Source organism: Hyperolius riggenbachi, chromosome 9 (assembly GCF_040937935.1).
Source record: "Hyperolius riggenbachi isolate aHypRig1 chromosome 9, aHypRig1.pri, whole genome shotgun sequence".
Classification (NCBI taxonomy): domain Eukaryota; kingdom Metazoa; phylum Chordata; class Amphibia; order Anura; family Hyperoliidae; genus Hyperolius; species Hyperolius riggenbachi.
The window spans coordinates 67289128-67314391 of NC_090654.1; the positions used below are offsets into that span (position 1 = coordinate 67289128).

General features: G+C 44.7%; 1 protein-coding gene and 1 long non-coding RNA gene across 2 annotated transcripts in view; one reads left to right on the top strand and one right to left on the bottom strand.

The window, feature by feature from the left end:
- DOCK3 (dedicator of cytokinesis 3) overlaps nucleotides 1–25264 on the bottom strand; it is a 377696-nt gene that overhangs the window by 47050 nt on the left and 305382 nt on the right. The window contains 8 exon segments of the mRNA XM_068252991.1: nucleotides 1476–1623; nucleotides 11666–11789; nucleotides 11870–11985; nucleotides 12813–12929; nucleotides 16081–16164; nucleotides 20138–20317; nucleotides 22629–22715; nucleotides 22801–22967. Coding sequence (XP_068109092.1) covers nucleotides 1476–1623; nucleotides 11666–11789; nucleotides 11870–11985; nucleotides 12813–12929; nucleotides 16081–16164; nucleotides 20138–20317; nucleotides 22629–22715; nucleotides 22801–22967 — 1023 coding nt within the window.
- Nucleotides 1–25264, top strand: part of LOC137532473 (uncharacterized) — a 143702-nt gene that overhangs the window by 35065 nt on the left and 83373 nt on the right. The window lies entirely within an intron of this gene.

Consider the following 25264-nt stretch of genomic DNA (forward strand, 5'->3'; position numbering starts at 1 on the left):
TCCCACTGTATGTCTGAGAATACCCCGCACTGTATGTCTGAGAATACCTCCCACTGTATGTCTGAGAATACCTCTCACTGTATGTCTGAGAATACCTCCCACTGTATGTCTGAGAATACCTTCCACTGTATGTCTGAGAATACCTTCCACTGTGTGTCTGAGAATACCTTCCAGTGTGTGTCTGAGAATACCTCCCACTGTATGTCTGAGAATACCTTCCACTGTATGTCTGAGAATACCTTCCACTGTGTGTCTGAGAATACCTTCCAGTGTGTGTCTGAGAATATCTCCCATTGTATGTCTGAGAATACCCCCCACTGTATGTCTGAGAATACCCCCCACTGTATGTCTGAGAATACCCCCCACTGTATGTCTGAGAATACCCCCCACTGTATGTCTGAGAATACCCCCCACTGTATGTCTGAGAATACCCCCCACTGTATGTCTGAGAATACCTCCCACTGTATGTCTGAGAATACCCCCCACTGTATGTCTGAGAATACCCCCCACTGTATGTCTGAGAATACCCCCCACTGTATGTCTGAGAATACCTCCCACTGTATGTCTGAGAATACCCCCCACTGTATGTCTGAGAATACCTCCCACTGTATGTTTGAGAATACCTCACACTATGTCTGAGAATACCTCCCACTGTATGTCTGAGAATACCCCCCACTGTATGTCTGAGAATACCCCCCACTGTATGTCTGAGAATACCCCCCACTGTATGTCTGAGAATACCCCCCACTGTGTGTCTGAGAATACCCCCCACTGTATGTCTGAGAATACCCCCCACTGTATGTCTGAGAATACCTTCCACTGTATGTCTGAGAATACCCCCCACTGTATGTCTGAGAATACCTCCCACTGTATGTCTGAGAATACCCCCCACTGTATGTCTGAGAATACCCCCCACTGTGTGTCTGAGAATACCTCCCACTGTATGTCTGAGAATTGTCACTTAGTTTAGTGACTGCTGAGCACCATCTAGGAGTCTGTTTATAAAATATATCAAGACTCGCTCTATCTTTATCCTATACTTGTAATTATAAATTGTAAGCATAAAAATGAACACAAACTGAAAACAGATGTGAAACTTAAGATTCAAAAATCTAATTTAATTTCTGAATACTTTATCTTTTTAGCTGTTTATGTCATTATTTATGGCACTTACTGTTTTACGACTTAGCATATTACGTACATTATGCTCATCATATTCACAATCACAAAACCCCAACCTTCTGTTTTTTTCTCATGTCATTCAGATTGGGACTTAGTTGGGAATACTGAATGCTGGGAAATGTGCCTCGTCTTGCGATGATCTCCTAACCTCATCTGCTCGTTACAATTTGTTTGACCAAACAGTCTATTTTTCCACAGATTGCTCAGCAAAATGTTAATCTGTGTCTCCTTTTAGCTACAAAGCCTGGGGTGACCCACATTTCTACAGCAACCTCTCCCATGGTGCATCATACCTCGTGTGCTGGAGGGGGCGGAGTTGATGAGCTGCGATGGGGCAGAGTGGGTGGAGCTGAGGCTGGAGGAGGAAGGGCTTGTGTAGGACGAGGATAATGCTGAAACATTGGTGATGGATCCAGCATGGAGGGAATGGGGTAGCAGCATCTGCAAGACAAACACAGATAAGTCTGACCGACTGATTCTGACAATAGACAAAAAAGCTGTATAATTTGGAGAGGGAGCAAAACGGCAGAATTAATAGGCTTTTAACATTATGTGTTTCAAGCGCCCAGGAGCAACATCACAGGCTCCAAATAATAGAATGGTGTGCCAAGGTCCCTACCCTGGTACCCAGGGGTCACAACAATGAATCCAGCAAAGGACCGGTCCTTTGCTGGATTCAGGCATTTAACATTAGACTGCACTGAAAATAAATCAAAACAGTATCTCTGCTCAGTAACGTTATTCTCACCATTTTATCTGTAATAAGATCACAGTGGGGCATTGCTTTGGACAATACAAACGCACTGCTAACGCGATGCAATTATATTGTAATGATACGTTCGCACTGACACATTAGCAGTGCGGTGTGACCAAACCTATTCCCATAACATGATACATGCAGTGCGGAACTGCATAATGTGCATGTAAACAGTTGCAGTAAAGCATACTTTGTATGTGTTACGGCCAGAACCCGAAGTCTGTCCACTTCGGGTTCTGGCCAGGCAAAACTAAAAGTGGCCGTGTCCCTGTGGCCAGTATCCAAAATGAAATGATTCCAGGCAGCTCACAGTGGCGTAGCTAAGGAGCTGTGCGCCCTGATGCAAGTTTTACATTGGGGCCTTCCAAGTACTTTATACATAACAAATGATACGGCGCACCAAAACCTGCCAAGGACAATCACAGTGTCAGAGGTGCAAGAAGGGGATGGGGAGCAGTTTGTTAATGATTACCACTATTCAAAGTATTTATAGAAGTCCTTATTATGAGTACAGGACCAATAGAGAGCTAATACTGAAGTTGACGGAGGGCCCTTCAGGGCCCCGATGCGTTCACAACCTCTGCTACCCCTATTGCTACACCCCTGGCCCGGCTAGGTTATTCTTTTACGGCATATCGTTATTTATAGAGTGCTTGGGAGGGGGGGGGGGGGTGGTGGTCCACATTGTAAAACTAGCATCGGGGCCCACAGCTCCATAGCTACGCCACTGGTTCCCCAAATATTATTACATAGTTAAAGGTGCCCCCAAGCAGTATTTTTGAACCAGGGGTGCCCCAGAAATAAATAGTCAGGGGCGTTCCACAGCATTGGGTAACAGGAGGTGCTCCCAGTAGTCAGAGAGGCACCCTATTATTTGGTAGCCAGAGGTTCCCTCAGTACTGGTCATGATTGCCCCAGTATAGGTAGCCAGAGGTAGCATTTCAAATTTTAGGTAGCCAGAGGTAGCCCTTCCAGTGTTTGGTAGCCAGAGGGCCCCCAAAGGTAGCCACCCAGTATAAGTAGCCTCCCAGGTATCAAGAGGGCCCCCAGCATTTGATAGCCAGAGGACCTCCCTGCATTTGGTAGCCAGAGGATCTCCCTGCTTTTGGTAGCCAGAGGACCTCCCAGCATTTGGTAGCCAGAGGACCTCCCAGCAATTGGTAGCCAGAGGGCCCCCAGCATTTGGTAGCCAGAAAACCTTCCAGCATTTGGTAGCCAGAGGACCTCCCAGCATTTGGTAGCCAGAGGACCTCCCAGCATTTGGTAGCCAGAGGATCTCCCAGCATTTGGTAGCCAGAGAACCTCCCAGCATTTGGTAGCCAGAGAACCTCCCAGCATTTGGTAGCCAGAGGACCTCCCAGCATTTGGTAGCCAGAGGACCTCCCAGCATTTGGTAGCCAGAGGGAAACCCAGCATTTGGTAGCCAGAGGACCTCCCAGCAATTGGTAGCCAGAGGACCTCCCAGCATTTGGGAGCCAGAGGACCTCCCAGCATTTGGTAGCCAGAGGGCCCCCAGCATTTGGGAGCCAGGGGGGCTCCCAGCATTTGGTAGCCAGAGGGCCCCCAGCATTTGGTAGCCAGAGGCCCCCAGCATTTGATAGCCACGGAGACTCCCAGCATTTGGTAACCAGAGGGCCTCCCAGCATTTGGTACCCAGAGGACCTCCCAGCATTTGGTAGCCAGAGGACCTCCCAGCATTTGGTAGCCAGAGGACCTCCCAGCATTTGGTAGCCAGAGGACCTCCCAGCATTTGGTAGCCAGAGAACCTCCCAGCATTTGGTAGCCAGAGAACCTCCCAGCATTTGGTAGCCAGAGGACCTCCCAGCATTTGGTAGCCAGAGGACCTCCCAGCATTTGGTAGCCAGAGGGAAACCCAGCATTTGGTAGCCAGGACCTCCCAGCAATTGGTAGCCAGAGGACCTCCCAGCATTTGGGAGCCAGAGGACCTCCCAGCATTTGGTAGCCAGAGGGCCCCCAGCATTTGGGAGCCAGGGGGGCTCCCAGCATTTGGTAGCCAGAGGGCCCCCAGCATTTGGTAGCCAGAGGCCCCCAGCATTTGATAGCCACGGAGACTCCCAGCATTTGGTAACCAGAGGGCCTCCCAGCATTTGGTACCCAGAGGACCTCCCAGCATTTGGTAGCCATAGGGCCTCCCAGTCACTCCTATGGTAGATCCCCAATGCTAGTTTGAGTAAAGCTCTCTACAAAGGCAAATACTAATAGTATATAATGTGATGTGAAAAAATGTTTATGTGAAGACTTGGATTCTGGATCCATTTAAACAGTGCTGTAGTAAATATAGTACAGTACTTTGTAAAACATTGCATAATATTTTGATGCTACAGTGTAAATAAATACTTCCAATCCTTCAGCCAAATAACCCCATGGCCCCACCTTTGTCATAGTTTAAATAAACTTGACATGCTTTTCAATAAACTTGACATGCTTGGTATGCCAAACTAACTAACAATAACGCAATGTTTTCTGATTGCTGTTAGGTACACTATACCTGTGACATTTTGTCAAATAAAGCATTTCCATGGGAAATAATCCATATACTGTTTGCAGGTAGCACAGTGGCAGCTGTTAATCAGTGGCCGTTGCTGCTGCATGCGGCACTGCAGGTATGGCCTGCAGGCCGATTGGAATTAAAGAGAAACCGTGACCAAGATTTTAACTTCATCCCAATCAGTAGCTGATACCCCGCTTTCCCTTGAGAAATCTTTTCCTTTTCACAAACGGATCATCAGGGGGCTCTGTATTGCTAATATTGTGGTGAAATCTCACCCACAGTGGGATGTCAGGACCATAGGCCTGACAGTTTCCTGTCTGTGAAGCTCATTGCATTGTGGGAAATAACAGCTGTTTACAGCTGGGTCCAACTGCCAAAAAAAGCAAGCAGCATTTCCTTCTACTGACATCAACTGCCAGCAGTAAAAATGTCACCATGTGATAAATGTCAGAATGTAAATCAGAGGGAGGAAAAATTTTACAATGGGAAAACACTGACTAAATCATTTATCCATAATTATTGTAAAAATGAAGCACTTTTTTTTATTATACTGGAGTTCCTCTTTTTTTTTTTTTTCAAATATATTTTATTTGCATTTTTCATTTTCCATCCTTGATACATGTAGTGATACATGTAGTGCAATTTCGTCGCAGACTAGGACTACTGGTCCCTCCCTCCCTCCCTCCCCGTACCTCCCCCCTTTCCCCAACAACCCGACCCCAAACAAAAACCCCAGTCTCTCAGCACACAACTTGTTTTCAAAAAGCTACACCAGTGTGTCTTATAACAGATTATTTTAAGCCGTTAACTCTTGGTCGCAGACCCCTGTTTTTGGGGGATGATATTTAAGTGGTCCCAGTGATCCACCAATGTCCTCCAGGCAGTACCATGAGGTAAGTACAAATTTCCCCATCAGTTCATTTATTTCCGCAGGTGAGAAGGTGTCCAATATATAGTTTCTCCAAGTTCTGAAAAAGTTTTTAGCTCTTTTTTCCACATTTTGGGATACCTGTAACCTTTCCAGTATAAAGAGGGATAAAAGTTCCTTCCGTAGCATATTTATGGTGGGGGCATGTGGTTGAATCCATGTTAGGAAGATAACCCGCTTGGCCATGGCTAATATGATATGAAAGAGCGCTGAAGGGACCTCTTGGCTATTTCCAGTTTGTACTTTGTGGCTGTGAAATAGACATAACATGTGGTCTTTACAGACCTTTTTTTTACATAATTTATTTGCATATTCCATTACCTTGTCCCAATAATGGTCTATCACGTAGCATCTCCATACACAGTGCGTTAAGTTGGCGTTTGGTTCTAAACATTTGGGACACTCAGGGACGTAATGCTCTGGTGGGTGGGTATATTTAATATTAAAAGCATATTTCGCTCTATGCAGAAACAGGAGGTGGGAGGTTCTATGTTGCTCGTTTATAATATAGGATCTAAACTCAGTAAGGCCTTGTATTATATTCTTTTCTAAGTCCTCATCTTGGAAGTCTTTCCTCCATGCTTTAAAGCTAAGGTATGTTAATTTAGGGCCCTCTATACCCGCTAGGCATTGCACTAACTCTGATAATGTTTTTAGAGGCCCCCCTGGATTTAGCATTTTGTCAAAGTCATCTGGCAAAGCCACATCTGAAACACTGGCAATATGCGACCTTACAAAAGATTGAATTTGCAGATATGGGAGGACGTCCCCTTTAGGGATCATGTACGTCCTTTTTACTTCCTCAAAGGTCATCCACTTGCCAGTATCCAGACGCAGGAGGTTGCCCAGTTTACTGATTCCTTTCTGGTCCCAATTTGCAAAAAACTGTTGTGTGGTACTTACTGGGAAGTGAGGGTTCCCCCATATCGGCATATACTTGGAGATTAAGCAATGGAGACCCAGCTTTTTCCTAACTGCCCTCCATGTCAAGATGGTGTCTTTAAAAATTACATTTTGTTTGAGTCTGACAGGTATTTCAGTTAATTTTGAGTGTAGAAGACCCACGAGCGCCCATGGCTTTGCAATTTCCGCTTCCAGTGCTAAGTTTGAGTATTTGCTAGTTCCTTTTACCCAATCTTGTACGTGTCTTAATAGTGCCGCTAAATTGTATCGCCTTATATTTGGCATATTCAGCCCCCCTAAAAGTTTTGTCATTTGGAGCTTTTTTAATGCAATACGGGGTTTTTTGCCCTGCCAGAGAAATTTGTTAAAAGCAGATTCAAGTAGCTGTATGTCCTTGTGCCGGATAAGGAGTGGGATTGTCTGCATGGGGTAGAGCAGTCTTCCCATGGTGGTCATTTTTATAAGAGCTGCCCTTCCTGCTAGGCCTATTGGAAGTTTATCCCATCTGTCTAATTGCTCTTTAAGTTGTTTAAACAGGGGTGTATAATTTAGGGCATAAATTTGGGTGGGATCCCTGGGGATTTTAATTCCCAGATATTTCACCTGTGTGTAAGCTACCCGTAATCCCAAGGCGGGCCATGATCTAGTGTCAGCTAATTTTGAGAGGGGCATTATTTCGCTTTTGTCTCTATTAATTTTTAGCCCTGATAGATATGAGAATTCCGTTAGTATTTTAAATATTTGGGGCACTTGAGTCTGTGGGTTATCTATAAAGAGGAGTATGTCATCAGCAAAGAGTGACTGCTGGATTTCCACTTCTCCCACTTGGACTCCCCGAATGTGCTTTCTTAACCTCCCCAGCGTTCAATTTCCCCAGGATTTCTGTGCAAACAGTGATAAAATTTATTTTTAAAACTTTTTTTTTTCTGTAACTTGCCAAAATGTGTCAAGCAAGGGTCTAGTATACAGTGCAGGAGAGTATTGATGTGTATGCATGTTTACACTGTTCACAGCATGTTTTTTTTGAACTGACATTTCTGTCCATACCGCTAGGGAGGTTAAAAGAGCTGCCAATGGCTCTAGGGCTAAATTAAACAATAATGGGGATAATGGGCATCCTTGCCTTACTCCTCTGCGCATCACGAGAGATTCTGAGAGAAAACCATGCGTCATTATTCTGGCTTTGGGTCCCAGGTACATAGCTTGTACTGCTTGTAGGAAGGGGCCATTGAAGCCCATTTTCTGCAGGACCCCAAACATCCAATCCCACTCCACACTGTCAAAAGCTTTTTCAGCATCCAGCACAAGGACAGCTGCTGTTTTATATGACTTGGGATATGCACGTACATGTTCTAATATTGTTAAGAGTTTTCTTATATTGGTGACCCCTGATCTCCCACGTGTGAACCCCACTTGATTTGAGTGTATAAGCCCCGGCATCAGAAGAGATAATCTGTCTGCCAGAATTTTCGATAATATCTTGACGTCCTGATTAATAAGGGAGATAGGCCTATAGGAAGCCGCCTCACACATATCTTTCCCCTCTTTTGGAAGCAATTTAATATATGCCGTCTTTCCCGTTTCAGGGTATTGCGCATTTTCCATTATATGGTTATATAATCTGGTAAGGCGGTCTCCTACATCTTGTTTTAATATTTTAAAAAACTCAGCAGAGTACCCATCAGGTCCTGGAGATTTTTGGTTTGACAAGCCCGTGATCGCTTCCCTGACCTCCCCCACTCCTATCTCAGCATTAAGGCTAACTAGTTGCTCTTCCGTCAGTCTTCCAATTGGGAGATTGGCAATGGCACCCTCTAAACGTGTGGAGTTTAGATGATTTGAGGAATATAGCTTCTCATAGAAATCTTTAAAAATTGCATTAATGATCTTGGGATTTGAGTGAAGCTCCCCTGTTTTATTTTTTAATTGCATGGCTTGCTGGGGTTTCCCTCTTGCCTTTGCCATGTTTGCTAGTAATTTTCCCGCCTTTTCACCATATTTATGGAAGGTGAGATTTGTATATGGTTTTTGTAGTTCAATTTGCAGCTTGAGCCATATATCCCCTTTAAGTTTTGCCTCTTGCCATTTCTCCCTGTTTTCCTCTGACGGAGATTGTTTAAATTTGGTATATGCTTCCCTTATTTTAATTAATTCTTGTGCATACTTTCTGTGAGCTTGCTTTTTTGCTCCAGATACGTGTGAAATAATCCTACCCCTTATCACTGCTTTTCCGGTTTCCCAAAAAAGAACCGGGTCACCAGTATGTAATTCATTCTCCATAGTGTATTCCTGCCACCATAATTTTAATTTGCTTTCAAACTCCTCATTGCCGTATAGAGCTGTTGGGAAACGCCACACAATATCTGAACCTCTGGGATATGAGTCCTCCAATTCTAAAAGAATTGGGGAATGGTCAGATATAATTAGGTCTTCAATAGATGCTGTTGTCATTCTGGGAGTGAGTCGATTATGTATAAGGAATAGATCTATCCTGGAGAATGTCTTGTGGGTCGGGGAGTAGAAAGTATAGTCATGCTCCGATGGATGGGCATATCTCCATGTGTCAATTAGATCGCAGGCCTCTAAGAGGGGCTCTATAAATGTATCTCTGTGCTTTAGAGAATGTTTGGGATGACTTCTATCTTCCCAGAGGTTCGGTACCGTATTGAAATCTCCCCCTAGTAATATCTGTGAATTCTGCTCTGCCAGAAGCTTACGCTGTATAGTTTGATAAAACTTCCCATTTTCCGTGTGGGGGCCATATATGTTGTAAATAATAATCACTTCCCCTGCCAGTTGAAGCTGCAACCTGGACCATCTGCCTTCTGTATCATGTTCATGCCCTAGTACTTTGCAGTTAAGCTTTCTGCTGATCAGAATCATAACCCCTGCTTTTTTCTCTACTGCCGGTGAACCATAAACTTCACCCACCCAAAATTTTGTCATGTACTTATATTGGTCCTCTTTTAGGTGTGTTTCCTGCAATAGGCAGATATCGGGTTTGTATTTGCCTAAGTGGCGTAAAATTCGCGACCTCTTGTTTGGGGACTGCAGACCCTTTACATTCCATGAAATTAACTTCATTTTACTTTATGGATCTACATAAAGGGTACGTCTCAGGTTGCAGCTTAATAATCCTACTTATTGGAACCGTTCCTGGTGCTGAGAGATACCAAAACAGAAACCCCTTAGCCCTCCCTAACCCCAAAATAACCCCAAAAAACTTGCGTTCAGTGACTTCTCTTCTTCCCCGCATGCGTATCTTCTCCTTAAACGTTAAAGGAGCAGTCAGCTAATTTAACATCCCCCCCGAGCTATCTTATGACAAGTGGCATATAGGCTTTTGCTAAGCTAAACAAAACATGCTTAGTACATTTCAGCGGTTAAACATTTTACTCTATAAATTTACACATTTGGCTATAGATTGGGCTATTGTATATCCCACATTTGTGCTGCTATCTTATTGCTAATCATTTTGAATATGGGTGGCCGCAGGTTTAGTCCCTAGGGCCTAATCCGGGTGCAAGGCACTTCTTTCCCTGCCCTGTCAGGACGTATCAGTTGTGAATTTGTATGAATTGTTCGTACCAGCAGTACGGTTTTATTTTGTGCTCATACGTCTGGCTATTATGCCTTGAGAGCCAGAGCAGCAGCCATCTTTACGTTTCTCACTCTCCACCGGCTGCATCATTTGAATGTGAGCCTGTATCTGCATCTAGTGCAGTCAAGAACGTCTCCACCTGCTCCGGCGTATCAAATGTATGAATCTTGTCTTCATGGTCAGTGATTTTCATGACTGCTGGATACATCAGTGCAAACTTCAATTTTTTGCTGAATAGAGTGTTGCATACTTTATTAAAAGTTTTCCGCTTCTGTGACACCTCTGCGGAAAAGTCATTGAAAAGGCGCACTGTATGGCTCCTCACTGCGAGATCATGGTTTTGCGCTCTGTAGGCGGTCATCAACGCCACCTTGTCTGCATAGTCGAGGTATCGTACCATGACCATTCTCGGGGGGCCTTTTTTATTTTTGCTTTTAGGGGGGCCCACTCTGTGCGCTCGTTCTACTTTAAGTGGCTCTGGGAGGCCTAGCAATTTCGGGATTTGTACAGAGCAAAGTTCATGTAGCTGCGCAGGCAAAATGTCCTCTGTTACCCCCACCACCCGCAGGTTGTTGCGCCTGGATCGATTTTCCAGATCCTCTATGCGTACATGTGCTGCTGAATTGTCATGAAGAAGTTGCTCTATGGTGTTGTTTGCTTTTTGCAATTCATCTTCACAATTACTTAAGCGCTTTTCAATATCAGAGATTCTCTTTTTATGATCTGTTATGTCCCGCTTTATCACTTTTAAGGAGCTTGCTAGGGCCTTCTCTATTGTGGCCTGGATGTCAGGGGCCAGTGCCTTTCCCACCTCCGCAGCCAGCCTTTTATAGTCAATTTGGAGGTCACCCTTCTTACCCCTCTCGCTGTCTTCCAAATCGGTGTCACAGTCTGTGTCATCTTTCTGCATGCTTTCTTTGGCCTGCGTGCGGCCTGGGGTGGCTTTCACCGCACTCTTTGCGCCCGCCATCTTTGCTGTGGTGTCTTCCGCGGGTGACTGCGTAGCAGAGTTGGACCGAGTGAGGTAGCGGTCCATGCAGCGGTCTGAGGGTTTCGGATGCTTCCCTCACCAGTGTCACCCCGCGTCCGGTCCCCGCGAGTGAATTGTATGCCGCTCAGGGGGTTTTTAGCTGACACTCAGCCGGAGCTCTCTCCTCTCGCTGCCGCCATGCGGGCGCCGGAACCGGAAGTCTTCTGGAGTTCCTCTTTAACAACTGAGAGCTTTGGGGGCCAACAGAAATGGCTGGGCGAGCTGTATTTGACCCCCAGGCTGGACTTTGGACATGCCTGCTTTAGAGTTAATATAACCAACCTATGGACCTACTCTGTAGTAAAACTGCCATGTGTAGGGAGTACACAGCCGTTTTACCGCTACTACCATAGCAACACACGTGTTAACCTGGTAATGCACGTGGTGCTAATGGGTTAACGCACCATGCTCCCCTGGTGATAGCAGAGCAGGATCATCCACATGGCAACCTAGGCAGGTGCCTGGGACCCAGTTGGGTGTCAAGGGGTCCAACTGCCATTTTCTCCGATCCATCTCCCATTTAGAATCATAAGGATAAGCCAAAGCTACTACCTTGCCTAGGGCCCTATTTCATCTTAATCCATCTCTGGGTGACAGTAACGGTGAAATTGCTGTGCGCTCCCTGCGCATGGCCACTCTACTGCATTGTAGTGCATCAAGGCCCAATGCCCACTGGCATAATCTGACACACTGTGAGTTTCATTGAACACATTGCCTCAATCAGTGATATTGCAAGATAAGAGGCCAGTCACCTGCATAGAGTAGGGGTCTTCATTCTCACTGTCCACAGCAGTGGGTGTAGTTCCGGTATCGCTGGAGGCGTGAGATGAGAGCGAGGAAGAGGAATGCCGCACAGAGCCAAGGACCACCAGGGGGCTGGAGATATAATGACAGAGGTGGTCACACACTGCAGCAGAGGAACACGGAGCATGTAGAGGTCGCTGGGTAACACATACCTGTGTCGGTGGAGCAGTCTCAAGCTGTCGTTATTTAGCGCTCCATGTGGTAACAGGATGTTCCCGCGAGGCAGCTGCGCACAGGATGGATTTAATTTCTCCAACGTAGGGAATTCCTGAACAAAAAAAAAAGCCTCATAAATCCTAACAATATCATATCACATGGCAGTACCACATTTCACCACTTGGGTGTGCTGTATGCCCTAGTGAGGACCTGGAGAGGACATAATGAAGGACATAGGAGATTTGTAGGGAGAAAAAAGGCAGGGAGTAAATTAGTGGTCTGGCGATCTCATTAACACTGGAAGATTAGATGAACTGACTGTGGTATCGTTTCTCAGTTAAAGCCCAGCGCCAGGAAACATTTATGCTCAGTGTGGAGAGGAGACGGTAATATAGCTGTTGGAGAATTCCCCCCTCTCTTTTTTTGTGTAGTGTTGGGATGTTTTTATGGACACATTATAGACATGGAGGGCCAGGGAGTCGGATTTCTGGAATGGCCACAGAGGCCCAGGCCTTGAGCAGCTGCAGCGAAAGGGTCAGCTAGACATGGAAAAGGCACAGCTGTATATGAAGGATGAGACTGCAAATTGAAAAAGGTGGCTGCAAAAGGGGAACAAACAGAAAAATGGAACTGCTGCCCAAGAGAGCTGTACATGAACGAGAGGGATTGCTGTACATGGATAGGGAATGGGCGGGGGCTGCTGCACATGGAAGGGAGCAACAAGAAAGTTGGCCCAGATGCACTAAGTATAAAGGGACAGGAAGTATGGAAAAATCTTTCCAATGGGGTAACAAGCAACTATAAAAATTACAAAGATGTGCTGACCGTTTTCCCTGCACCTAAAATCCTCCTGGCATTGGGCTTTAATAAAAAATGGAATAAAGATGACACTAAGTACAGCCAAAATATTTTATTTTTATAGGTGATAACGTTTGTTACCTGATACAGACTGTTTCGCATGACCTGGAACTGGTCCACCAGCTTCTTGTGAAGGGGTCGCATCTCGGGATGTACGCACCGCTCGTGTACCGCTAGCCCCACCCCCAACACATGTACCTGAAACACACCACACAGGACGTGTTAGTAAACCACATGGAGTATCAACATTTAGACCTCACCTACTGCAAAGAATAAGGGCTTAGGCTGTTTTCCCACTTATCAAAAACTGTGTGCATATTTGCAAAAAAGCGATCGCTGCACATATATAGGAAGTCAATGTAAGTTTGCATTTCTGTTTTGACCCTTTAGCAGCCAATTTATTTAGAGGCTTGCGGTTGCTCCATGGAAATGTATTTTAGCACATTTTTATATTTCTTATTTGTTACATTTCCCAGCTCCTAATTAGTACTGCTGTAATGTGTATTTATGGCTACTTGTCACTAGGGGGCAGTGTAAAACAATAACAGAGAACTTCTGCTTTCAGTTTTTATATTTTCTGCTAGTAGAAAGAGATCAAAGCATTCCATGAATTTACAGCACAATGAGTTCTGCTGACTGAGGACAAAAGCAGTGCACTTCTCTATAACAAGCTAACTCTATTGAAGTAGAAAAAAAAACATACATCTTGCAGCATAAATTCTCACACCACATGCTATTTCGCATTGAGTGGCGTTAGCTGGCGCAAAAAAACGCATATAATTATTATTTTTAATATTCATATAGAGAGCATATGAATCATGCATAGTGTTTTCGCACCAAGTGTGAACCCTGTCTTAGATTTAAATACATGTACAATAACCATGCAAGAAATGCAAAGAATTCAAAGTTTTTCATCAGGAAACTGAATATAAGTAATATAATCATACAGTGATATTCACTAGACATATCTGCTTCAAGCGATAACAATGTTTATGTTGTGTTTCATAGGCCTGGTGCACACCAAAAACCGCTAGCAGATCCGCAAAATGCTAGCAGATTTTGAAATGCTTTTTCTTCTTTTTCTGTAGCGTTTCAGCTAGCATTTTGCGGTTTTGTGAAGCGTTTTTGGTGTAGTAGATTTCATGTATTGTTACAGTAAAGCTGTTACTGAACAGCTACTGTAACAAAAAACGCCTGGCAAACCGCTCTGAACTGCCGTTTTTCAGAGCGGTTTGCGTTTTTCCTATACTTAACATTGAGGCAGAAACGCATCCGCAATCCAAAATCTGCAGCAGCCCGGGAGTATGCGTTTCTGCAAAACGCCTCCCGCTCTGGTGTGCACCAGCCCATTGAAATACATTACCCTAGCGGATCCGCACCCGCAAGCGGATCGCAAACCGCAGCAGAACCGCTCTGGTGTGCACTAGGCCAAAGAGAAGATTGCCAGTGGCATGCTTATTACATTATCTGAAATAAAAAAAAACGGTTTATATTGCTCCAAATTCAACACTTCCATCCTCCTTTTTAGTGTTGGTTTAATAATGATTGGATAATACACAGCAACACATACAGTCCATTCTGCAGGCATTATGATTCACTTCTGCTCATTGTGTAGATGTATTTTACATCCAGCAACAGATTCTGCTGTTCTCAGCTGACCATATGCCAGTATGAGGTGCATGCACTAAACTGCATAATGTCTGATGTAAACCATGAGTACTGCGTAATGCATTGCATTCTCATCCTGTGGTAAGACTTTACACAAAATATACCGCTTAAACACGCTTAAACAGGAACTGTAAGAACCCCTCTTCCCCCAGGGGATACTTGCCTCGAGAGGTGGAATCCTCTGCATCGTAATGAGGCTTCCGCCGTCCTCCTCTGCCCCTTGGTTCCAGCGTTGACTCCCCCGAAACCACAGCGCAGTAGAGCAGACCTGATCGGGCTTTGCCCTTTCCTCCTGAGCCCGATCGGAAAGCTGCTACTGTGCATGCACTGGATCGTTGTAGGTAAAATTTTACCTCTCTGTTATTTGGGGGCTGCCAGTGCTGTAACCGAGGGACAGAGGAGGGCAGGGAAATTTTCATTAGGACCAGAGGCTTCCCCCTCCAAGGTAAGTAATATCCAGGGGATTTTTTATTTTTTTTGCAGAGCCTCTTTAAAGTGGACCCAAACTCTTGCGCAGCACACAACGAAAAGTTTTTATCGCACAGATAGTTCCCTAATAAATTCACTTCTCAATGCTCTTGTTTGATAAAATCACTTCTTTGTGATCTGTGTTTACTCAGATAAAAATGTTTTATCAGCAGCTGTGAATAGATTACAGAAGCTCTGCTGGGATCTCTGCCTTTCTCTGCCTCTGCTTTGATCTCATACCTTAAGGTGCGTACACACATGCGACTATAGTCGTTTGTAACGATCGTTCCCCGATCTTTACCAACGACGATCGTTACAAAAAACGAACCACCGACTATTAAGGCAAACGACGAACGAGCCAAATCGCTACAAAAGAAAGTTCTGTCTCGGCGGATTTTAACCAACGACGATCGTTTGCAAAAGTAGTACATCGTTGGAAACGATCGTTCATACTAGGCTTGACATGCGCATTTCACTATTTCTCCATGGAACTTCTCATTTTTATGCGCAGGCGCAATAGTTGCTTTCTGTGATGTAACGTTCGTTCTAACGATCAGATCGTTACACACATTTTAAAACTACCTTTACTTAGGTCGTTCTTTCATCAATTAAAAGTTCGTTCGTCGTTCTTAACGAACGATCGTTGTCGCATGTGTGTACGTAGCATCACACTCTGAGGCTTAAAGGACAACGGTAGCAAGAGGTATGTGAAGGCTTCAATATCTATTACTTTTTAAGCAATATCAGTTGCCTGGCTGTCCTACTGATCCGCTGTCATTTAATACTTTTAGCCTTGGCCCCTGAACAAGCATGCGGCAGATCAGGTGTTTCTGACATTAATGTCAGATCTGATAAGATTAGCTGCATGCTTGTTTCTGGTGTTATTCAGACACTTCTGAAGCCCACTAGATCAGCAGGGCAGCCAGGTAACTGCTATTGTTTAAAAGTAAATAAATATGGCAGCCTCCATATTCTTCTCACTACAGTTGTCCTTTAAACCTTTCAGTGTCCTCTGCAAAAGTGAAAACAAGTTACATTTCAGTTTTTCTAGGATATCTATAAACTGTAATGAATATTTTTTTTCCTATAAAAGTTTATCATGTCGTGGCTTATCTTTTAGAGCAGAAAGGAAGTTCTGAGTTTAGCTTCACTTTAACTTTAGTTTAGTGCATACACCCCTATGTGTCTTATCTATCCCCTGGTCCCATTATACCTGTTCCTGCATGAGTTCCTTCAGCTGGCTGATCTTTTCTGCATCTTCTGGGTGTTGGTTGATGTATTCCTTGTCGAAGAATGCCTAGAGATGGATAGACAGTAGGAGGTAGAGAACATAGAAAGAATGAGACAAGGGGGACACGTGGCATGAAGAGGGAAGATACAAAACAAAGGGAATAGATACTTCCTTCATAGAAAACAGCCATATTGTTATGCTAGCAGAGGGCAACACCTCACTCTCCTGTATGTGGTACACTCTTCCTGACACTCTTTCCTTGGAAGCAGCACACTCCCCTCCTGGCAGAGAGTGATTCCCCTATTCCCTTAGGTGTGGTGCTCATCTCCTGGTAGTGAGTGATTCCCCATTCAGCTAGATGTGGCACTCACTCCCTGGAAGCAGGCTATTTCTCTAGTCCCCTGGGTATAACTGTTCTCTCCTGGCAGTGAGTGATTACCCATTCTCATGGGTAACTTGCTCCCCTGCTGGTAGCAGGCTATTCCCCATTCCTCTGGATAAGACTCATCCTTTATAGTATCCCCTCATTGAACTGAGTGTGACTCTCCTTTTCTGGTAGCAGGTGGTTACCCAGTTTCATAAGTATGATGCTCCCCTCCTTACGGCAGGTGATTCCTGCTCCTTCGGGAGTACCACTCACCCCCTGGTGGACAGCGATTTCCTTGTTGCTCTGGGTGTGACATCCCTCGGGTGTGTGATGCAATATGCTCATACACTGCTGCAAGTTACAGCATCACTTGATTCACATACAGTACATATATACAGTACACACATTTGCAGGTTAGAGTTCCCACTAACTGGCTCTAGTTCCTTCAGAAATAAATAATTAGATCTCCCCTAAAATAGCAAAATGTTTCTAGTTGTTTCAGCACCCGCTCAGCACTGCGCCTGATTTGGGCGCCACCATAGGCTGTAATATTAAATACAGCTATAGCGGCACAGGCAAAATTACAATAAGATCATGGTATTTTGGGTACCGGCAATAGCCAGACCCCAAATTACGCGGGCAAAAAAGTTGGGTAAGTATTAGGGAAATATATTTGATATCCAGATGACCTAGAGCAGTGAGAGCCGTCTTTCAGCTTCTTCCTGCACCCAAATTGCACGCAGCTGGAAGATGGGGACGCTAATGATATTAGGTACAAACAATACAATTTGCTGGCAGATCGATTTTTTTCCTACATCTCCGATCTGAATTTCGATCGATTTTTCGATCGATTTCCATAAAAGTGAACGGAAATCGATCAGAAAATGGATCAAAATTCAGATCGGACATGTTGAAAAAAATCGATCTGGCAGGTACCCTAAATCTGGTGAGTGAGTCCATTAAGGGGAAAGAGGTGGATGTATGTTTTTTAAGCTGAGAGCGCAATCACAATGAACATTAGAATTTGAAGCTGGCATAACCCAGAGATTTGACTGCAGCACTTGGCGAGAATATGTGTGAACTTTAAAATTTATCATTACAGTAGTCACATAGACTGTCAATATTCTCTTGTGGAGCGAGTGCTGTTGTTATCTGATTTGAATAGGTACCCTAAATCTGTCCGAAAATTGTATCGCGCGTACCTAGCATTAGTGTGTACCCAAGGCGGTTTTAAATGTAAAAAAGGGACAGAGAGGCATGCTCCCATCTGAAGGACATGCCTCTGTGTGCCCTCTACACCACTCTAAGTCCCCCCGTGCTGCGCTTGCCCTTCCTCAAATCTGGTGACAAGCAGCTTGTCAGCAGACTAATGGGGAAGGGGCGTCGCTTACAGGAGAGGAGAGCACAGGGCTGCATCTATAGCGTTGTGACCCCTGGGGTCAAAAGAATAAAGCACATAGAATAAAGCACATAGCAGAGAGAGGCGGTAATGGACAATACCCGAGAAACCCCTTCTTTTCTCTTTAGCAGTGAATATGTATGCAAATCTCTCTGCAACATATTTGGCAATTTGTTTGATTTTGTGTTTTTTTTTTATATTATTGTGGTTTTTTTTTCCTCATAGCAGAGCAAGTTTAAAGAAAACCAGAGATTAAGCACCCTCTCGTATTTTACCTTATAAATCAGTGGGAACATGACAGTAAAAGGGGTCCATACACCTAACGATTTTCCCGCCGATATACAGCCGTTTCAATCACAGTGATCGAAATGGCTGTGAAATTGCTGCGCACACCGCTGACAGAACGATAAATTTCTGTCCGAAATCCATCGTTCCCGTTGACTCCAGTCGATCCATCCGTGCAGAAGATTTTTTTCGAGCGCCGGCGGGTCGGGTGTGCGTCGATAGTGGTGTTCGAATGCCCGAAGACCGACGCAATACAGCGGGTATACATTACCTGTTCCGCCGGCGCGAGTCCCGCTGTCCCCGCTGTCCCGACTCCGCGCTGGTCTGGTCTTCGACATGCTTCACTTCTTCCTGCCCGGCAGGAAGTTTAAACAGTAGAGCGCCCTCTACTGTTTAAACTTCCTGCCGGGCAGGAAGAAGTGAAGCATGCCGGAGACCAGACCAGACCAGCGCGGAGACGGAGCAGTGGTGTCCAGGGGACTCGTGCCGGCGGAGCAGGTAATGTATGCGGGGCGGGCAGCACCACTACAACAGATTGTGAACGGTTTCAGGCTGGAATTGGTTCACAATCTGTTTGCAGTAAAGGTGATCAGATTCGATCAGAGAGGGATCTATCTGTTGGTCGAATCTGATGGCAAATCGACCAGTGTATGACCACCTTAAACACCTAATCTGCTCTTTGTTTCATTGTTCTCTGTTTAATCTGACTGTTATCACCTCTGATAAGAATCCCCGACTGAGCACTCAGTCTAGCTTTGCTACGGAAAGATTATAGTGGAGTCTGTCTTCTCTGGTGTCTTTTCAAGCCCAAGCCTGCCCCCTAGTGGCTCTGCTATAATGACTCAGCTATAATTATTCCCTGCAAAGCCAAACTGAATGCTCAGTCCGGGATTCTTATCACAGCTGATAACAGACACTTTTAGGGCTCGTTCCCACTATCGCGAATCTGCATGCGTCCAACGCATGCAGATCCGCACATGTAATGCAAGTGGATGGGCCTGTTTCCACTGTAGCGTTGTTGAGGTGCGTTTTTTTCAGCGGTAAAAAAACGCACAAAAGAGCCAACGATTTCGCCTGCGTCGGGAATCCATGCGAATCGCCGCTAATGTATTTAATAGTAAAAACGCATGCGTTTGTTACATGCGTTTTTACCCGCGATTTCGCGTGCGATTTCGCACCTTTTTCAATTTTATTTAGCCCTGGCAGTGTCATGGTTAATTTCGCATGCACCCTGCCATGGGAAATCGCATGCGAAATCGCGGGTAAAAACGCATGCGGAAACGCATCCGCATGCGTTTTTACAAGCGTCGGAATGCGGCCGAAATCGCGTCGCAACAGTGGGAACGAGCCCTTAGCAGTGAGGATGAAACAGAGAGCAGGGTAGGTGTTTTCTCTAATGTTCTTACTGATATATATGGTAAAATACACAAGGGTGCTTCGTCTCTGGTTCCCTTTAATGACTATGATTGCTTCAATGTTAGCGTCAGCTATGCTCTGCTTTGTTGCAAAGGATTGATACTTAGATTGATTGAGTACTATGTTATTTATATTTTTAAAAAGTGGCTGAATGTGTAAAGATGTGATCTTGTAACATGCTGTTTTTCTATCTTGCTACAATAAAAAGAATTGAAAACAAACAAACAAATGATTTAAAAGTAATTTTACTGATTCTCCATGCTCTGAGGTATACACATTATTGGACTATGCCTCTGTAATTCTACTGTAAAAAAAATAAAACTGTACTGGCATTTCGTTTGAAGTACAGCAATTGGTGGCACAGACATTGCTTACAGGCAGGGCCGGATTTACCATAAGGCACTGTAGGCATGTGCCTACAGGCGCCTGATGATGGAAAGGCTGCTCACATTATTTTCACTGGAGTTCCTCTTTAAAACACTGTCCTAAAGGATTGAAATTCTATAAACATAAGGCTGAGAGGATGACTGTCAGAGAGAGATTCCTTATGTCCTGATGGGTATGAAGCTCACCTCCTGATAGCGGGTGATTCCTCCATTCACAGCAGCATCAATAACACCATTCAAACACATGCTGAGGAGGTTGATATTCCCATGTAGATTATGGTGTTGGTACTGAGTGATCAGCGCTCGCAGCTCCTGCGTCTTGTTAGCAAGAACCTGGATGGCATTCTCCAGCGGGCTGACCTCCACCTGCCATAAACAATCAAGAATAGAAACATTCATAACTGATTACATCAGAGTTCCAGTAAATTACTGTCAATAAATCGTTACTATTTATCATAACATGCCCCATCCACTCATCATAGGTTCTTCTTAAAGAGTAACTGTTAGCCCCAAAATTTAAATTTAAAACACTATTGCAATGTTTTATTTATTATATAAGTGAGCCAAAAAGCCAATGCACAAGTTAAAAATCAATCTAATTTTGTTACTATCTAACCTTTTCCCCCAGCTCCGGACGCAAGCCGCATATCAGATACTATAGCATGCAGAGCATGCCTATGTCTGGCCGACCCCCCTCTCCCCCCCAGGACCAGGTGCCAATATATTCTCCCCACCGCAGCTGACCGCTCTGACATGGAGACAGAGCGGCAGCACTTCCAGAGCAGCACCGCAGAGCAGCCAGCGCCGTGCATCTCTCACATGTGATTCTCTCACATGTGACTCGGCGGCGGCTGCTCTGCGGTGACGGTGCTGGAAGTGCTGCCGCTCTGTCTCCATGTCAGAGCGGTCAGCTGCGGTGGGGAGAATATATTGGCACCTGGTCCTGGGGAGGAGAGGGGGGTCGGCCAGACATAGGCATGCTCTGCATGCTACAGTATCTGATATGCGGCTTGCGTCCGGAGCTGGGGGAAAAGGTTAGATAGTAACAAAATTAGATTGATTTTTAACTTGTGCATTGGCTTTTTGGCTCACTTATATAATAAATAAAACATTGCAATAGTGTTTTAAATTTCAATTTGGGGGCTAACAGTTACTCTTTAAAGAAATCCATTTTCCTTTAACTGCCCAGGAACATAAAATTGGTGCAAACTTAAAGGTGACTTGGAACACCCTTGAAGTAAAATTGATAGTGATGGTTATAACAAAATGGATGCCTGTAAGCTATTTCGCCACACTTCCTCTGTACCTTCCTTTTTTTTCTCAGTAATTAATGACTGATTCTCTGTCACACAGTTTCATGGGTTTGGAATGTGCAGGTGGGGTTGATTTGTGCTGTCTTGTAGATAAGAGATGGTGCCATGTGAACAAGGCCAGTTCTAGATTTTTTGCTGCCTGAGGAAAACTTGTGAGAAAGCACCCCCTCCTCAGTCAGGACAGCAGTGCCACCTCCTCCCAGCAGACTGTGCAAGTCAAATGAAACACTGCTGCTCTCCTGCCTCCCTCACTGCCAGATTCCTCACACATGACAATAAGCTGCTTTTCCCCAATAATGACCTCCTCACCTCATCGCTTTCCTCTTGCTTCTCCTACTACTCTGACTGCATGCTGTTACAAAAATGCAGCCCCTGTAATCTCTGCGCCTGATGCAAATGCTTCACATTGCTTTATGAGAGAACTGGCTCTGCATGTGAATTTCACAAGTCTAACCTTAAATTATAAAGGAGCCCATACATCTAACGATGTATGGGCAGATAGACCAAGAGACAGATCTCTCTCAGATCAAATCTGATCAGAAAGAGATCTGTTGCTTGCCCATACACAGCAGGCCAATTCCGATAGAAATCTCTTGTGAATCGTCCTCATGACGTCGCTGCATTTGCTGTCATGCCGCCTCCGTCACTGTTCCCCCAAATGTTATGACCCCCCCCCCCGGGTGCCCATTCATTAAAACCACTCACCTGTCTGGCTTCCACAAGTTTAACGGCTCCTTTTTCCTCATTTGCGTCTCACGTGGCTGCCGCCTATACCACGTATGTAATGTCACACACACACACCAAGGGAATATTTATAATCTGCAATTCATTTTAAAGTATATATCTGTCTGGTCCAAGCCTTCCTTGGGCAGACATTGCTATAACTCAGGGTGTCTCCTGTACAGTAAATAAACCTATACTATACTCTAAAGAGACAGATTGAAAAAAATATTTCACAACAGTTTGGCAAGCCAGCCAGGAGGGTCCAGCCTAACAACTTAAGCCTATCAGGCGGCGCCATCTGGGGACAAGCTGCCAGTGTAAAAGTGCACTTAGCAGGTAAGTAGATAACTTGCTCTGCTAAAATCTGCCACACTTAGTGCTGTAACCAGTATACCATTGCCTGGTATACTGGTTACATTGCTGTAACCAGTATACCATTGTTGTTAAGGTGGCACCCTGAGCCAGCCTGGGAAGTAACGTTCGGTTAAAATGTGGATAATCCGCACTACTAGAACAGCAATATCTGAGGTTTGTCAGGATATTGTAAATTAGCTCATAAAAAAAAATACCCCAACAACTTATATTCTTCTATATTCTAGTCAAATGCATCTGTGGGAGTATCTGTATGAGCAACGTCTTACCAGCTCTCTCTTCTGAACTTCAAACCAGCAGGAGATTCCTGGAAGACTGTGAGACAGTGTGAGAGTGCTGCGCTCGATCCAGAGACTCTGAGGAAAACAGAAACCCACAGGTCATATTTACAGACTGACAGAGTCACGGGACAGCTCTGCAGAGAAATCTGACAAAACCCACCTTAAACTCGTTGTCTTTATCCCGTGCTCCACGATGGAAAGGTCGGTCATAACGGAACCTGCGGACGTTGTTGACTCTATAGAAGCTCTTTATCCGCTCTGGAACATGATCCATGCTGAGAACTCTTGGAGTGTCTGGGAGAGGAGTCACTGCATAGATCTGCAAGTCTGAGGTAGACTGTCAAGGGATAACATCTGCAGTGTTGGCCTGTAGCCTGAACTGGTTTTAGGCCTACTGTGTGTATCTAATTCACTCAACCTAGTCAATTTAAATAGCACCAGGCTGCCCAACTAGCAGAAGTGAGTGTTATCTGGTATAAAAATGTGCCTATAGTGTGAATATCAACTTTGTAGGAATTGCCTCTTTTTGAGGCCATGAGATATTTGCAGAAACCATACAGTGTAGTGTTATAGGCATGGTGTTCAGATGCCTCCTACCAGGGGTGTAACTAAAGGGGAGTAGCCCCTGCGACTCAGGGGAGCCCGGAGCTGTAAGGGAGCTTCAGCTACTACTTCACTTCCTCTGATGAAGGGGTCCATCTTTCAAGTCAGGTTTTTGTGGCGAGTCTGGAGACACCTTTTATGGGTGTAAGGATGTGATGTCTACACTTGTTTTATGACTGTTGCAAAGTGGCCCTCCATGCTGTGAGGGTCACCAGGGGTAGGTAAAGGAAAGGGTGTAAACATTGAGGGGGGACCCCGTGATTTGTAGTTACCCTCTACCTCCTACCCTTCTCTAACATATGTTTTAAAGCAGAAGTAATAAAGTGGGTATGAAAACATTGCCTAATATAAAGGGACTAGCCGACCCGCGTCGTAGCATACGCCGCATCTTCTATCTATCTAATAGAGTACGTGCCTCAACCTTGAAGCAAGAAGAATAAAGGTGGGAACACACATCAGATAAAAGTCTTTGGAAAATGAAAGATCACAGACCAATGTTACCCCCTTCCATGTAGTATGAGAGCCATACTCTACATAGTCTATTCTATGGAGCTGAACTCCCCATCAGATAAAATTTTTTGCAAGATGCTGCACACAAAGATGCTGTACACATGCAACAGATCAGTATCTGCAAAAGATCAGTTCCTGCAAAATGCATTCATAGGACTTGATTCACAAAAGAGTGCTAACTGTTAGCACGCCCGTTTTCGCGCGAATTTTCGCATTGCGCGCGATCGCGAATTTTTGCGTTAAACGATAATGTTTTAGCATGCAAACGCGAATTTTTGCGCGAAAACGATATCGATTTCATGCAAAAATTAGCGTTTGCGCTCGAAAACGTTATTGTTTCACGCGAAAATTCACGATTGCGCGCAATGCGAAAATTTGCGCAAAAACGGCCGTGCTAACAATTAGCACTCTTTTGTGAATCAAGTCCATAGTCTATATCTGCAGATCTCATACACACCTTGTTTAACGGAGAATCATCTGCAGATCAGATCAACCAGGATGGATTTTTGGATCTGCAGATGATTGTGTGATCTGCAGATGAATGTCCGTCAAACAAGGTGTGTATTATGCTGGGCATACATGGTAGGTTTTCTACTGCGTAATCGAGCCGCTGGCTCGATTCCCGCTCGTCCCCACGGGCGCCCGGATCGATTCCCGCTCGTCCCCGCGAGCGCTTTCTTATTTTCCCCTCGTTTCTTCTTTTGTCCTGCCCACCGGTATCGAGCGCAGAATCGATCCGGCGGGTTATCGGACACGTGGGAAATTATCAATCGAGCCATCAGCGACTCGATTACATGGTAGAAAACATACCGTGTATGCCCAGCATGAGATCTGCAGATATCATAGACTATGAATACATTTTGCAGAAACTGATTTTTTTGCAGGAACAGATCTTTTGCAGATACTGATCTGTTGCATGTGTACAGCATCTTTGTGTGCAGCATCTTGCAAAAAATGCAAAACATTTTATCTGATGGGGAGTTCAGCTCAATAGAATAGACTGTGTAGGTATGGCTCTCATACTACATGGAAGGGGGTAACATTGGTCTGTGATCTTTCATTTTCCAAAGACATTTATCTGATGTGTGTACCCACCCATCATCATACACACATGATTTAACTGACATTCATCTGCAGATCAGATCCACCAGGATGGATTTTCAGATCTGCAGATGACTGCTTGATCTGCAGATGAATGTTAGTTACGGTAAATCATGTGTGTATGATGATCTGCAGATCTCATAGACTTTCATTGCAATTTGCAGGAATGGATTTTTGGCAGGAACAGATCTTTTGCAGATACTGATCTTTTGTGTCTGTGCAGCATCTTGCAAAGATTTTTTTCTGATGTGGAGTTCAGCTCCATAGGAAAGACTGTGTAGAGTATGGCTCTCATACTACATGAAGGGTGGTAAGATTGGTCTGATCTTTCATTTTCCAAAGACTATAGTCTGATGTGTGTATGCACCTCAAGTCTGGCTTTCCAAATCTGGCCTAATTGGCTATTCATG